Source organism: Anser anser (genome assembly GCF_964211835.1).
Source record: "Anser anser genome assembly, chromosome: 7".
Lineage (NCBI taxonomy): Eukaryota > Metazoa > Chordata > Aves > Anseriformes > Anatidae > Anser > Anser anser.
This window is the reverse complement of record NC_139727.1, coordinates 36,488,350-36,505,189: the sequence shown is the minus strand read 5'-3', so window position 1 is coordinate 36,505,189 and position 16,840 is coordinate 36,488,350. Positions and strand designations below refer to the sequence as shown.

At 40.9% G+C, this 16,840-nt stretch overlaps 1 protein-coding gene across 4 annotated transcripts in view; it reads left to right on the top strand.

Moving 5' to 3' along the window:
• FGFR2 (fibroblast growth factor receptor 2) overlaps window positions 1–16,840 on the top strand; it is an 83,119-nt gene that overhangs the window by 46,634 nt on the left and 19,645 nt on the right. For 2 of the 4 annotated variants that reach the window (XM_083843730.1, XM_083843728.1), the window contains 3 exons: window positions 4,503–4,693; window positions 7,204–7,348; window positions 9,390–9,586. In XM_083843730.1, coding sequence (XP_083699856.1) covers window positions 4,503–4,693; window positions 7,204–7,348; window positions 9,390–9,586 — 533 coding nt within the window. Of the gene's footprint in view, window positions 1–4,502; window positions 4,694–5,421; window positions 5,570–7,203; window positions 7,349–9,389; window positions 9,587–16,840 lie in introns of all 4 variants that reach the window. The other 2 variants (XM_083843729.1, XM_083843727.1) reach the window with 1 other exon arrangement.

Sequence of the window (16,840 nt, the reverse complement as noted above, 5' to 3'; positions counted from 1 at the left end):
TTTCAGTCACAGTACGCTCCACTTCAGCCTCTGGCAGAAGCAAGTCCTGTCCTACATCTTCCTTCAGCTGGCACACTCGACAAGCAGCCTCTCTTCCCTCTGTGTTTCCATCCCTGTAGCCCTCTGCCCTAGGACTGGGGTGGTGGGATCTGGCCTTCTGTTTGCTGTTGACTGTGAAATTGTCTTTTGGCCCCTATCACTGTCCTCCAACCCCTGGCATCTTCATCTCATGCGTCTGCATCGTGACGTTCCTGTCTCACACCTCTTTGATTTCCCTCTGTGTTGGCTGCAGTTGGTCAGCAAAACAATTGGGGAAGATGAAACCAAACATCAAAGATGAGGATCTTCTGTAGGAACCACCTGTCTTGGGGCTTTACAGCTGGCTCTTTAAACATTTTCAGGACCTCCTTGGGAAGTGTGTGGGCTCTGCTAGTCACTTCAAAGGTAGCTCTTCCATCCACTTCTCCTTCCACCATTGGTGGCAGGATGAGCTCCTTCCCACCCATCTCCACGTGTCCTGCAGGGCTGGGAGATTCCTGTGCAGCTCGCTCCATTGTGACCGTTTCTAAGAAACTTGGTATTTTCCAGCTCTATTGGATTCTTTGTAACTTCTCCTGGAGGAAGGTATTCTAAAGTTTTGACGTTAACAGGCTAAACGGCAGTTTCTTCTGAGTCACTGAGCAGTTCTCTTTGTCAGTCGTCTTTTCCGATAGCAAGTCTGTTTGCCTATAGATAAGCAAGCAGAATTGCTGGAGCAATTCTGAGCAGAAATGCTCAAGTCCTGGATACTTTTATGGTGGTGTAAAATTTAGTTAGATATTTGTAGCCTTGGATATGATATCCCTCCCATGAACAATCAGTTTCACTCTGCCTTTTGTAGATAATTGACTCCTCAAATGGAGCTGTCCTTTTTTTGTAGTCAAACTGCAAACTGGAGAAAGCAAACTGGTGTCTACTTGTTAAGGTGGAATCCAGAAACAAGCATGCTTTCTGTCTAAAAGTCGTATAAAGTTACTCTTTGGGAAGAATGCTAACAAAAATGAAATATAATGTGTTGAGATGTATACATAATTATTAGTTTGGTTCACTTTCAGGTCAATATACAGAAGATATACTTCATTTTTAAACATCCATAACATTTCAGTTGAACCAGAAAAGACTGTTTAAGCAAGCAGGGCATATCTATGAAAAATCTTGTAATCTGTTTGTAGTTCACTAAGTAACTAATATTTATGGTAGTAAAATTATTATCTACTACTTTTTATGGTCTTTGTGATGTAGTGTTCAGTATGCTTGAAAACAGCTAATCTATGGGGCAATTTTCCATGCTACGGCATATGCTGTTGACTTGTTTTTGAAATGCATTGTGTTAGCAGTGAAAGTAGAACACTAAATTTTGAGTGGTCAGATAGCAAAGATTTATTTCTTGAGGTTCGGATTCAATTCAATAGCAATGAGTGAAGGAGAATATTGAGATCAATAGAGTGATAGAGCTGCAAGCTTGGTTGTCAACTCGTTTCATATCAGAAAATTGTTTGAGTGAAATAACTAGAGATGTATGTAGTTACTGTAGTTTAATGATGATTCTAATTATGATCATTGTATTATTTAAGGCAAGTGATAAAATCAGTGTTACCAGCTTTTAAGATATTTTTAGGCAACTTTAACTCTTTGGTTAGTATTTAATAAAAAGGAAAACACTGCTTCCATCTAATATTAGTGTAGCCGGTTGTTTGAGTGGTGATAGCTGCTTACAAATGTAAGGGTTGTATTTTACATGTGAAATAGTGATGTGAGATTTATGAATATGGTTTGTGACAGTACGTATACTTAAACAGAGTCCTTAAATGTGTATGGTTTGCTGAGAAATAGCGAAGACAGGATAACATTCTGAAATGACTCGCCAAGAAATGGTTCTGTACAGAATTATCGCTGGTCATTTGTAATTAGTGGAAGTTTGCCCATATTTTATTATTTTCCCTGATGCTGATGGCCTTTCTTGTGGTCCTTGGACTTCAGGTTTGTCATGAAACCCCACTGAGTTTGCATCGTGATGTTACGTTCTTTTGTGCTTGCTTGTGTGCACACAGGAATACTCCCTTCTGCTGAAGCGGGGGAGTTGAGCGAACAATAATCAACGCTCTACATGTTGGAGGGTAACTAAAGTTTGTTTTTTAACTTTTCTTTTTTTAATTTCTTACCCTCAGAAGAAATTTCACAAACGTTTTACCTGTATGTGCACCCACTCTCTTTAGACTTTAAGGAATTTGGGACAAGAATGCAAGAACTTTCCTTTTACTTCTTTGCTTGACCTTTTCTTTTTTGGTAGAGGAAACGTTTGACAGTCATCAGTAAAAGATTAAATCATTGATGGCTATCGGGATAAACTAAACACATTTTGTGTGTTGATGCTGGCATAGTAGGAACTTTTCCAAGATGTTTCGGGCCTCATTCTCTGGTTTGTTTAAGGGCAGCAAGTAAGGTCACAAAGGAAATCAAACCCTGATGTGGAGAAATGAAACATGAGGCCTACTGACTTCTAAAAAACATTTTAAATAACATTCTCTAAGGTTTCATTTTATACTGAAGGCAGCTGTAATAAGTTTTGGAAGATGGTGTAAGGTTTCTATTAAAGAGAGATTTTGCTTGCTGTTTTTGTACCCAAATGAAGGAGCAAGGGAGGTGAAATTAGAGCTTATTTAGCATAAGGTGAGAAACTTTTAAAAGTTTTCTCCAGAACTGTAAAATAGTAATTTATATGTTCTACTGTAATTTACAAATTAAAAAAAAAAAGTTTAAACTGTTCCTAGATCTTTTGAAAATGACATACATAGCCATGGAATAATTTAATAAATGCAATACAAATGCACTTTTGCCACAAGTAAAATAAGACTGCTGCTTTGTAGTATGCTGCCAGCGTAGCCTCAGTGAATAAATTCCCAGTAGATGTTTGCCGCATGCCAAATATATTGGACTGTATGAAAGATCCCATTGTTCCACGGGCATCATTATTTGCTATTACACTCGCAATGTTTGCTTGTGAAACAGTTTATTGGAAACTAGTATGTTTAAGGAGTGCTTGATTTGAAATTCAGTTGATTTGGCTCTTAACGTCAAAGCTTTCCCAGTGTACAGCCTCTAAAAATAAATATTTAGATTCACTCTCTTTTTTTTCCCGGTCTTCGAAAGAATTCCTGGAGCAGGAGGAAAGAAAAGCTCAGGCAGTGATGAGCAGTGGGCTCTTCACTTTAGATTCACAGGTTGAATGCGTACAGAGGTCATTATTAACTTTATATTCTTATAGAAGGAAAGGGCAGAGTTAAGTTTTCATGAAGTTCCCACTTAGATGACGGAAAGCCACAGCTCCCTGAAGGTTTTTTTGGGGGGGGCTGGTGCTGTTGTCCATACTGCTCACTGAATAATAAAAAGGTTCGGTAATTAGTGCTGCCATTTTGAGGGCTTTCCCTTATGTGATGGCCAAGTGAAAAGTCCTTATGCTTTGCCTACTTGCCTCGTCCAGCAAAAAAAGGCTGCTGGTGGCCCCAGAGAGTTGGGAGCTGGGCTTGTGCCCTGCTTACCACCCAGGAGATCTGAGCAGCTTTCAGGCTTGGTGAGGGCGGTGGAAAGTTGCCTCACCATCGTAGCTGAGGGCAAGGCTCCCATCCCTGCTTTGCTCAAAGACACTTTGCTCAAAGCTGCACTAGGGACACCGGCTGCAGTGGCTCTCTGGACACCCAGATGATAAAGGCTACACTCAGCATGTTCAGCGCTGCAGGCTGAATGAGGAACATGTATGAAATACTTAGGCAAGTCAATAGATGAAAAGCTGCGTTAGCTCACATTAAATATACAGTGGTTTTCTAGACAACTAGGTATTTCCTTGTGTCCTGCTCAGGATAACAAAAAATTGGAATTTCTGCTGCTGTATCTGGGTGTAGGGAGCATCTGTCGTTGTTGTATGGATCGGTGCTCTGAAAAGGTGAGCTACCTGGTATGTGTCCTCCATGGTGCCTTTCAGCGCTGAGGCTTCTGCTAGTTTTGAGAAATTCCTTTTTATTTCAATACCTTGTTGATTCATTTAAAAAAAAATAAAATTAATCTTTCTTTCTAATTTGTGGATGTTTAGTCCAGTTAGTATGTTTCAAAGCTCAGAGGTACTTATTACAGTAACTCTTGAAAAAGAAAAGAAGGCATTTTACTTATTTCTTGCTTGATTGGATTATGAAAAATGCGTAAAGCTTTTAGGCAAGGTTTTTCCCCTCCCCCCAGATAGCTATTCTTTATATTACAAGTGTAGTGCTCAAGTCATCTCCTTTGAACTGGAGTTTTTGTTATACGTTTTGGCTGCAGTGTTATTTCGGAGGAGTCAGCCAACAGGCTTACAGGGCTTTTTGGCTCGAGTTCACTTGCAGTTTTCTTGGCAGCTCTGCTTATTTATGCATCTTTATTTCTCTCTCTTTCTCTCCCTTGCTCCCTCTCACTCGCCCTCCCCATCCGAGCAGAGCGATCACCGCACAGGCCTATCCTCCAAGCTGGCCTTCCTGCAAATGCCTCTGCAGTAGTCGGAGGTGACGTCGAGTTTGTCTGCAAAGTCTACAGTGATGCTCAACCTCACATTCAGTGGATAAAGCATGTAGAGAAGAATGGCAGTAAATACGGACCAGATGGACTGCCGTATCTCCAGGTTTTAAAGGTGAGGCATTGCAGATGCTAGCGGTGGTGACAACTTCTTTAAAGCATTGTATTTAGTTGATGTGAATCCAAGAATTCTGAGATCTGAACCTCTTTTGAAAGTGGAAGTGTTTGTTAGAAACAAAATAAGTTAAATAAACATTTGGTAGTCTAAATGCTAATTATGCAGCTTATAGACGCATTTTTTTAAACTTCCTTGAAGTCCTATATCTCTAAACATTTCAGGCATGACTTATTCAGAAAAAAAAATAATGAAAACCCTCTTAAGGATCTTTATTGACATTTATATATTGTTAGAGTGCATCCATAACATACTGGGAGTATGTGCTCTATTTCTTTCATGTTCCCTCAGCCTATTTATTTCAAAGACTGTTTAGTTACGTGACACCTGCTGCCAAAAGTTTGTTGGAGGGTTGGGTTTTCTGCATGCTGAGCCTTCAAAGATGTCTGTTTTTCCCCAGTGTGATGTGGCATATCAGTGGCACCGGGTTGTTCTGCACTGTGGAGTTTTCTGAGCTGGTTGGCGATGCTTTGGATTTAAAATAAACAAACAAACAAAAAAACAAAGCAGAAAACAAGCAAAACCCAAACCCTCAACGTTTTGACCCTGATGCTTGCATGAAGTGGAAGGCGTATTCATATGATGTGTTGGTGGTGGGACCATAGACAGATTTGTGTCCTTTTTGGGCAGCAGTTACATTGTTCTCCTGTGTTATTGGTCTATTCTAGCATTCGGGGATAAATAGTTCCAATGCTGAAGTGCTGACACTGTACAATGTGACAGAGGCGGACGCTGGAGAATATATTTGTAAGGTCTCCAATTATATAGGGGAGGCCAACCAGTCTGCCTGGCTCTCTGTTCTGCCGAGTATACAAGGTAACAATGTTTTTTAAAGAAAGCTGGATGTAGAAGCTGGAAAAAATGGTGATTTGGGAAACTGCAGGCAGCTTGTAGGATAACTCCTTGGCCTTGTGGTATATTTGTAATCCTCCTTTGGTGATGCAACTGGTATTAAACCAGCAGCCATGGAAAAATTCCCACAATATTCTGTGCGTACCACAAGCAGTGGTTTCTGATGTTGATCTTTATTCTGTCTTGTATCTGCTCTCTCTGTGTGTACACGTCTATGTTTAGTTTTGTTCTTAATTCTGCATACTTCTGTAATTCACGTACAGGGTACTTGTTGGAAATGTAATTACAGTCTAATTGGTGTATTTATGTATTTTACACACATTCGTGCGTATGTGTGTGCATATATATATGAAACATTCACGTAAGTAGCCACTGAAGCATACGCCAAGTCAATTGAGTCACTTATGGCCTCCTACATCACCTGCAGTGCTGCAGGGCTGGGAGCGTATCCCAGTTGTATTCGCCCATTATTGCCTGGGTTATAATCCATCACGAACAATAAAGATTGGCAATGATGTGTCTACGACTCACAACTAAATTTGCTCGAAAATGATTTAGTAAAAAATTGCTTATTCCCTCATCACGTACTTCAAAGTGATGTTTTTCAATGGAACAGAGACAAAACCCAACAGTATCTCTTTTTAAAATAATTTCCCTAAGTCTCCATAACAGAGGTATTGGCACTGATGCCCTGTTGCGCACATCCTGGGATAGTTGGAAAGTCCCAGGTCTAAAAGCCTCTGGATTTTGGATTCAGTCTATTTGTAAAAGTTTGGATAAACACTGATACACCAACTGGTTTGCTCTGTAATGACCAGTCATGCCAGAGATCTAGCAAGTCCAGAAGAAGGGCAGAAAAATGCTCTATTTTTTTCCCCTCTTTCTCTCTCTAAGATTTAGAAAAATATGTATTTCTCCTCCCTCGTTCTTGCACCACTGGGATCCAGTTTCTCTCCACATCTGAGAGCCACAACTGATCCTCTCTGAACATGAGCACAGATATCTGCCTACCATCGTGACTCTGTCCACTGTGGTCCTAAGCAAACCATCAGATATTACCGGATTTCAGATTGAACTCTGAGATCTGGCAACACTGCAAAATGTACAGTATTTTAGTGCAGTGGATGATGCAAGTACCACAGATTGCTGGAGACATTTGTTAAGTGGTGTCCTTTGGAGCAGAATTTATCTTCTTTCATCCTTTCAGAATATATTTTTATTCCTCTGAAACAGGCAACTACACGTGAAGGATACCACGTTCTGTCCTATTGTGTTTTCTCTCTGTTTTTCTTTCAACTCTTTGTTGAAAAAGAAGGAAAAAAAAAAATCTTTGTGGGTTAATTTTTCCATGTCACTTGATTGCATGCATGTCTAGGTGGTGAGTGTAGGTCTGGTGAAGGGTGTTGATGACTTTCTGAGGTGAGCTGGGACCTGTTGGTAAACGCCTTTTGGATGAGGGACTGTGGATGGGGAAGGAGCTTTGCATCTCTCCACCTCTGCCTTTCCAAAGCGCAAAGCCCTGTGGCTTCATCTCCCTATCCACAAGAATTCTCTCAATGTCTAGCTTTTTCTCTTGCTTCCCTCTTTTTTTTTTCTAGGCTGCCGGTGTTAACACCACGGACAAAGAAATTGAGGTTCTCTATATACGGAATGTAACTTTTGAGGATGCTGGGGAGTATACATGCTTGGCGGGTAATTCTATTGGGATATCCTTTCACACTGCATGGTTGACAGTTCTGCCAGGTATACACTGCTCTCTTTCAGTGGTTTTTCCTCTTTTTTCCCCTTGTTGATTGCTGCAGAATTAGCACAGCTTCTGTCTCAGAAAATGACTTCAGGTTTCCTCAACGTTTTTACAATGATTTTATATAAAATATTTATTTAAACACACTTGTCTCAAGCCAATGGTTTGTCTTGTGACATTCTAATTTGCAACTCCAAAAACGTTAAAAAAAAAAAAAAAGTAAAATGCTATTGCACTTAATTTAATTATTTTTTTACATCTGTTAAATGTTCATCAAAAACAATAGGAAGCTGTGCTTCCTTCTCACTTAAGTGTGGTAACTGAAAATCACCACATCAATCATTGTAAACTTCAAGAGGAGGAAATTCAGAGTTTCTTAAGAAGCTTTGGGACTGATTTGGCCATAATCATGTACTGATTCATCAAAGTACCTAAGCTACTCAATATGCTGAAATTCACTTTTACCTCTCATCCAAATTTTAAATGAAAATTCTAATTTTAATGCCGATGGATTATGTACAGAAGCAGTGCCTTCCATATCTTGGGAATCAGCTCCATGCATCTTTAAACATTGCATGCACTAAGAAAACAAGTAGTCATTTGCTTTTACTGCAAAGCATGTCTTGCTGTTCTGGGGTTGATGATGTTTCTGTCCTTAAAAGAAACAAACATCAATGTGCTTTATTGCCTGAAAATTGTTATCAGCTGTTAGAAGATGTAACCATAGTTGGTTTTGACACTAGTCAAATGTTCTTGTTTATAACTGTTGGCAGCTGCCTTACGAGTTCCTTTGAAAAAATGTGAACCACCTGAGGTTTGCTGGGTCATCTTGTGCTTGCCATTTATTAATTGTTAATCCTGAGTAAGAAGTACAAAACCTGCATGTGCATATTGCCGAGATTCAGTGTACATGAGTGAAACTTTCTGCAGATAATTTCTTAACCCTTTTTAAAATATACTGAATGAGGCAACGTTACTACATTTCACTCGTACGTGAACACCAAGCCTGCGCGGTCTGTCACCAAGCAGGCAGGCAGTACCAGTGTAAAGCTTGCTTTGCTAGCAGTGTTTGCATTTTGCAAGTGCTTGAACAGCATATTTTAACCAACTTTCTTGAATGGAATATTTTATAAGCCTCCAACAAAGCACAAGAAAATTTCAGCTTGAACGCGTATTGCTTGTGGAGTGACTGCTGATTGCTGTGGAATGCTGTTGATCTGGGGGGTAAATCCCAGATAAGGGATTAGGGGACTGTGTTTGCACATATATCTGTCTCAAAGATGATTTCAAAATGGTTTCAGTCACAGTAACAGCTAGGTAGAACCACTTCCACTAAAACCTAATCTCATAGCCTAGCAATCGCTGTTGAAGTTCCTTAAAACACGCAGCCTTAGCGTGGCTGACAAAGGAGCACTCACTAAGACATGCTGTTAGCAATTCAGCGAAATTTAGAAACAAGGCGAGGGACCAGCCTGCCTTCCTTCTGTATTATAAGCTCCCAGAGAGAATTTTGGATAAACAAGCAATGCAGACTCAAGCCCCAACTTATATTTGCGAGTTGAGACATTCTTCTTTCAGGCTAGCAAATTCAACATTATATCTTTAAACATGCCTTTATGTGGTTAAAAATAATTACAGTGCTTTTGAAGTTTGACTTGAGCAACAAAATGAACCTGAACCTAGTTTGAATACTTCCAGTTCCTTCTTTTCCCCTGAAATTAGATTTGATCATTCAATATTTTGATGTGTGTTTGTCTACCTGAGCAGGCAGACACACGTACGTGTCTATATGTGCCTACTTACATACACAAGCACACACGATGGCAAAATGAGAAGTTAAACCAGTGAGAGACAGAGGCATTGTTCCCAGATTGCAAAATAGCCTAAATATCCACAGTATTCTGAGTGTCACAAAGTCACGGAAAGAACTGCTGATATTACCATGTCATGTTGTTCCAAGCACTGTGCTGAACTATACATACTGTACTATGTGCTAACTCTGTGGCATGATTGTTCCCTCCCGAAAACCTGCGAATCCAGCTCCTGAAAAAGAGAAAGAATATCCGACATCTCCAGACTACCTGGAAATAGCAATTTACTGCATAGGGGTCTTCCTGATCGCCTGCATGGTGCTGACGGTCATCCTGTGCCGCATGAAGAACACCACCAAGAAGCCCGACTTCAGCAGCCAGCCGGCTGTCCACAAGCTGACAAAGCGAATCCCTCTGCGCAGACAGGTAACAGAAAGTAGATAAAGAGTTTGAAGAACTTTTACCAAAGCATGAAGCCAGCACCTCCTTCTGATGAGAGCTTTGTTTGGAAGGGGTATAAATAAGCATTAAACCAAACCGCATTTAGGGATGGGTTTAGGCTGGCACCTAGGAGGCTGGCATGGGAAGAAAGCACATCCCAATGCAGCGTTATGTGTTTCAAGGCAAGGAAATCAGGGATGTCAGAGCAGAAATGTGAAAAGAAAGGAATATGTTCTGTATTAGCAGTCTATAGATGGAAAAAAAATCTATTTGAAGTATTTTGGGGCCTGATCCCACAGCTTATTGAAGTCAATGGAAAATTTTTTTACTGACTTAAATGGACTTTGGAACAGAATCCTATTTAATTGTGTATTTATAATGTTTCTAAGGTGACTATTATTGTAGTAACTAGGTACGAGATACTGAGAGGTATTTTTCCGGGAAAAAATTTTAAGAACTGAGGGGAGGGAATTTCATAGCTCAGCATCCAGAATCCACCTCAAAATAGAAAGACTGTAATAAAATAAAACTAGGGGCAATACTAAATCAGATCTCAGGCAGTTGGTTAAGATGCTGATGTTGTTGAGTGAGGAACAAAAGCGTATGCCAGATGTAAGATGCACACAACAGGATTGCACGAAGTAGATTTTGCAATCACTTGTCACTGGCAGCAAGCGTTTCTGGAGAGGGCAGCGCCACAAACAACAAACCAGTTGAACAAGTAACAGGCCTTTGGCATTGTCACAGGCCATCGCTTGCCAAAACAGCCCTGATTCCCACATACTATCGTCTCCTAAAGACTTCTTTTAGATTGTTTTGATTGTCTTGCAGTGAGTCTTCAGAATAGACAGCTAGACCCACACCCAGACCGCCAGCGCTGCAGGGCTGAGGGCTGCCTGCAGCTGAGGCTTTGGTTCACCTCGCTATTAACAACAGGGACCTTTTGTGGGGCTTGGATCTGGTCAGGGCAGTGTGGATCTGAGGGTTTGGTTCATCTGCAACATTAATGAGTGGGACAGAATTCCTGCAGATGGTTCTTGTAGCCTGTCCAGCACGTTATCGCTGTCACAGTAATACCGTACCTTAAAAAGAGTTCTCCAATAGAGGTGGGTGTTTGAAACTTTGGATGTGCTTAGAGTTAGGGTGGAGTTTGGTATTGGGATTTCAAACGGTGTTATTGTTTTCTGAATCTACTTGGTTAGAAATACAGCAGAGAAATCCCTCCTGTAATGCATCAGCTGTCATCCTCTAAGGGGTGGTGTCTCACAAAGTCTTGAGGTGGGGGACAGGAGCTTTGTCCGATCTGAAAAATATTTGGTTTGAGGTTTTTTTGAGCAAAAATTTTAATTCCTATCTTGTTTGACTTGCTTTGCCACTTAAAAAAAAAAAAAGTTGTAATTTTTCTCATTTGCTTGAAAGTCACTGGGGAAGAGAGGTACTTTTGCCTATGAGTACGTTCCAAAGAGTGAGAAGTCCCCAGCTCAACTGACACATCTCCATGGCTAAAATTCAGTGTAGTTTTCTGGACAAAGGTGGCTTTTCAAATGTTGTATACTTAACTAGAGAGAGAAAGATAAATATTAGCTGCTTAGATAAAAGACACTTATTAGACTTCTGCCTGAAAATAAAAGCATCATTATAACCCGGAGATAAGTTGATGGCTTAAAAAACGCCCAGGGTTTGGTGTGAGCTCAGTTGTGTCCCTTGAAAATGGTTCCTTGAGGGGAAAGTGTTATTTCAGTGCGTGTGACTCCAGTGCCAACCGCTGCCCACAGTTTTGCTGTTTATCATTAAATGATGCAATATGGAACTTCTCCAAAGCTATTGTTTTCACAGAGGAAAACATCTCTGTCTTATAACATGCTCGTCAGGTCAGTTTTTATCCGTTAACTTTGTTTTTCTCAAACTTCTTAGCAGGAAAAAAAAAGGGATTTTGCTTTTAAAGTGGGACTATTTGTTTGAAAAACAATACGTTTTTGAAAGTGAGAATCCTATTTCAACCCACGAGCAAAAATTCCATCATTCTCAATTCTCCTGAGTATACTTTCATTTACAGGACTTTCTCATTCAAGGGCTCTCTGCTGTCATATTTTCACAGAGGAAAACAGCTACTATAAATATTAAGAAGAAATCTATATTTCTGTTTCTATGATTTCACTGGTCATCTCACTGATTGTACTGGATTACAAAGGCAGCATGAAACTAGCAGTCCCTGGAAACTTGCTCATCAACCATGAAGATTTCTTAGATTTTCAGTTATCAGCCTTGCCAGTCTATAAGGCTGCGACAGTTGTTTGGTTTCTGCATCTTTTAAAGCTGGTTTTCAGTTTCAGAACCATTGTCACAAATCAAAAATGAAAATAAAAATAATCCAGGAGGTGTTTTACTTAATCAGTGTGTTCTTCTGGGTAGTTCAGTTTGGTTTGTTGTACCACCAGGCTTGCTTTTTTGTTTTATTTGTATTTCAGATAACTGTATTTACAGCCTTGCAGGGCTTTGTCACTGACCCTATGTTTAGAGGCTCGGGTGCAGAGGGCTCTCCTTTGGCTGCGTGCTGTGCTGTGCAGGGGAAGAGCAGAAGTAGTGGCCAAGCTGTCGGGAGGATAAGTGCGAGTGAGCAGGGGAAGTGCTTGTGACAGGTAGATGGTGTGAGCGCGGCAGAGAGCCGGGGCCGGTGGATATGATTTGTTGGGATTCCAGGGAAATGAGGCCATGTATTGGGGAATTTGTGATATTGTTTTGGAAGCTCTCCGCTTCGAGGTCAAGTTCCCTAAGGATCTGGATATGAAAATAATACCGGTTCAAGAGGAGGCATTTGCATGGCCATGATGCCATCTCGTCTAAGTGGGATAAGAGTCTTGCTGAGTAACATATGGTTTGATTTGCAGGCCTGGATTCTCGTACACTGACTATTTAGTCTGAGCTACTACAGGATTTTACCATTCCCCACATGCAGGCATTTTTTCCTGCCAAAATGCGGTTCTCTCCGCATTCATAGGAAGGGTCATGATGAAGTCAGGAATTATCAGTTCCCTCCCCCTGCAGTCCTAAGCCTCACTCGGATCTGGTACTTGGTTTTCGAAATAGAAACCGCTTACAGGGAAATCGAGCAAGCAGTTACAGAGAGCTGCAGTGCTCCGTTGGGATTAGCCACGCTCTGCATGGGAGCACCAGCTCGCGAGGAGGTGGGAAGAAGGATTTGCAGGAGTGAGCATTGTGAGCTGGTTTGCAGCATGGGCTTTAGGTGACAGGTTCTTCCAACTGAAGGGTAAAGAGTAGTCGTCGATAGGATGTGCGTTTATTTTGTGGAACTTTGGACCACTCAGCTATGTGTGTGTGTCTGTCTTAGAAGGGAGGAATGATTTCTTTTGCTTAGTATTTTAAATACATTCACATTAATTTACATGTAATGTGGTTGTTCATAAACATGCAGTGAACATGTTTGCAATGAGAAAAGACTGGTTGGTCTGAAGTAAGACTGAGGTTCACCAACCAAAATAGCTGTATTCAAAAGGATGATGGCAGCTGGAGCCTGAGAAAAAGAAGAGTAATCTGGAACAAGTAAAGAACCATAGTATTACATGTAGTGTTGAGCTGTAAAAGTATCGTTCGTTTCGAGGAATAGCCTCTGAAATACAAAGATTAATAGATAACTTGTAGTAGGAGGTGTTGCAAGGAATTTACTGCAATACATACTTTAGTTTCTTGCTTTATCCTTGGGTTTCTCTATATAGAAACTGTTGACTTGCCTAGTTGTACTCTTTGTTATATTGCTGTTATGTAAGTCCTTTGAAAAGAAATCTTTTCATGAAAGGATTGTGCATGTGCAAGTGTTTTTAAGTGCAAGTACTTGCATCATGAATCCTTACATTCCATCTAGTGAATTTACCTTATATTTTCCTAGATCGTGTCGCTGAGATGGGTCATTTCTATCAACAGCTAATTGCATTGCTTATCAATTATATTTATATACATATATGCATATGACTTCATATTAACTTTTATAGCAGAGCCTTCAAAAAGACTGACAATTATAGGAAATCACTGCATGGCTGCTAAAATCTCACAGCATGAGTGCCAGAACTGACAGATCTAAGCTTCAGGATATGGTATAAATCATCAGGGGAGGAAAACACCCTTCATAATCAATTACAGACAATTACACACTGCTCTGCAGCTGATTTTGCCACATGGCATTTAAAGATTCATTTAAGTTTTAAATGCTCCACTGCTTAGAAATGCTTGCAAAGTATTATCTCAAAGCTGATTAAATACAGCATGTTGGCTGAAGAACAAATATACAGTTAAAATGGGGATATAACAATGCGTTGGTACATGAGGTTCGGAGACAGAGGGCCTTTCTCCTTCCAAAGCCCAAGAATGGTGTTGAGGATCTGTCTGAAGCTGATATTCTTCTTGGTTCTGACCTCCTAGAAGTGAAAAGGAAGCACACAAGAAACATTTTATGGTGGAGAACTACCTTTTTGTTGGGGGTAACATATAGCACAGCAGTCCGTTCAGTATTCTGCTTGTGTCGAGCTGACTTATGCCTTTCTTGCTTTAATCAAGCTCCCAAAATGTCTCCTCAGTGTAGCGTCATCGCTTAAAACAGGCATTACCAATGCAGTGAGTAGAGCATGAAGATGGCTCATTCACCCGTATCAAGGTGAACCCTTGCTTCTCTGTCCCAGGTCTGCTTTGTTCCTTTGTCACGTCCCAACGTAGCAGCATGTTTTGGTGGGCTGGGGAATTGCCCAAGAAGGTTGTGCATTTTGCCCAAATTTCTACCTGCTGCTTTATGGCACCTTGTAGACCCAAAAGTGGCCCGGGGCCTGTATATTGGCCTCGTATAATTACAAGCTTGCTCCAAAATCTCAGTATGACCTTTGTTACCCCTGAGTCCTATGTGCCTTGAATTGTTGCATTGAAACCAGAAAAAAGCACTCACATACTTGAAACCAAGGAGAAGGAGGTTCCTCGCAGGACCATCACTGCTTTTTGAACCTGCGTGGTAAGGGCCTGGAGGGTGGTGCTGCAGGTAGAAAGGGGAAAAGTTGCAGGCTGGAAAAAGGCTTTCTACACACTACTCCTTGTGTGTACACATGCAGATTAAAGTTGACCACGTCTACTGACCTTCGAATATGTAGGGCTTTCCTCATTGTTTTATAGTGCACTCTAAAGCAATGAAAGGAGATGCTTAAAGGATGAGTTCAAAGGTTAATTCTTTACTATTGCATAAAAGGGAAAAGGCCATTTGAAAACAGAGAATCTCCTCCAACTGAAGTCCAGCCTGGGTTGGCTTAGTCTTCTCTGGAGCAGACTTTTATAGCCCTTCAGCTCCTGTAACCACTTGCACTGCTCCAGTTAGTCAATCAGAAGAATATTCCCTGGGAGTGCAGTCCATTTTAATTCTCCCAGACACTGAGTAGTTCCTCTGGATTTCTCATCATTCCTCTACAAGTTAATGCACTTTGGTTAGCTGCAGCCTCTCCAGCCAATTGTCCATTTATTGTGTGAAGTAAACACGTTCAATTGTGTTGAAAGGGAAACTGGCAAAATCTTTCATTTATTTTACTATAGCATTATTATTATTTAACTTCTGTGTTTGAAATGCATCACTGGAGTATTTCGGTTTATTGCATGTTTACATTTACCAGTTTTTACTACTCTAAGGTTGCTGAGTTGTGAGTGTAAGAGCTAGTGGAAAGATGGAGCTTTTGCAGAGATCTGAACAATGTCTAATAAAAATAGAGTTCTTGAAGAAAAAGACCCCAGAACATTTTGGTCCATTTCTGATGCCCAAGGGGTATCATCTAAATTTTGCAGTTTCACTTCCATGCCTTCATATTGTCCCACAAAAACAATGTCTATGATGACAAAGGAAGACAAGAACGTGAACGTGATGTCTAAAATATAAATATTGAATAAAAAATCTTGGTAGAATGGCTGGAGAACAGTGGGTGGATTTTGGAAATATGGAGGAAGTGGTTGTAGAGAATTAGCAGCATCTTTGCTGTGAGAAAGATGAAAAAATTGAAATCAGAAATAGGAGAAAACTGGACTTCAGGGAGAGAGGAGTTGTCACAATGTGGAGATTTGTACATTTCTTGGTGCTGGGCTGGTTCATTTCATTCAGCATCATTTTTATCATGAAAATGAGGGGAAAAAGTAAGTAAAAATGTGACTGTGGGCCTGGTTCTCCTGCTGACTTGCCGTACAGCTCTGAGCAAGCAACTCAGCATCAGCAGGTGTGTTCCTCCGTGGGCTGGGCACAGCAGTGCCCCTCTCTAAGGGCTCCGTTCAGCATTCATTTACTGGTTTATTTATGGCTACGTAGTCTGCATTAATAGCTGTTTTCTGTTTGTATCCCAAGTGGTCACTGTATTTATTACACTAGAGGAATGTGCCAGGTACTTATATTTGCAGAAAGCAAACACTAATGCTAACGACAGTGCGATGGGCGAGGGGGAAGGCGGTCCAGCTCTCGTGTTTGAATGGAAGCTTTATTTGTGCGGTTGGACTTGCTTGTTCCTAGACGTACATCTCGATGCAAGCAGAAGGTGGAGTTTCTGGTGTCAAGGAAAGTCTGTCAGTCAGCTGCAGAACTGGTTACCAAAGTTAATCTTTTGAAAGCAGTCCTTAACACTTTGTTCCTTATGAAACCCCTTTCCAGTCTTAATCTGTGGCCTAAGAAAAATGTGCCAAGAACCCAAACCTGTTTTTTGGGATGGGCTTGAAGTTGTCTACCCGGTAAAAGACGTCTAAGCCGAAAGTTTGTCAAAACCTTGATGAGAAATTTGAGAGCCATAACCTCGTCTTGTCAAAATGCGTTGTGTAAGAGCACGATGTGGTTGCAAAAGCCTTTCAGCCCCATGCTAAGAAGCTCGAGTAACTCGGTGGCTTGTAATTGTTAGTTGGACGTGAGTGCAACTTCGTGCTCCCTTAAATTACCAGGTGTCACAGAGACAAGAGGATTTTGTGTTCGTATCACTGTATATCACTGACTTGCACTTTAATGCTATTAGGATCTGTTTGCCAATAACAGCCTTTATTATCTAGCTCTAAGACCTCTGAAACAAAATTGTGACCCGGTGACACTTTACATAAGCAAACTTGGTGTGAAGGTTGACTCCAGATGACAAGGAGAAAGGTCAAGAGGGGTGGTTATACCGATGCTCTAGGCTTCCAGCTTGGGAAGGGTCCTGACGACGCTGGACGAGAAGTATCTTCTGCCACCTG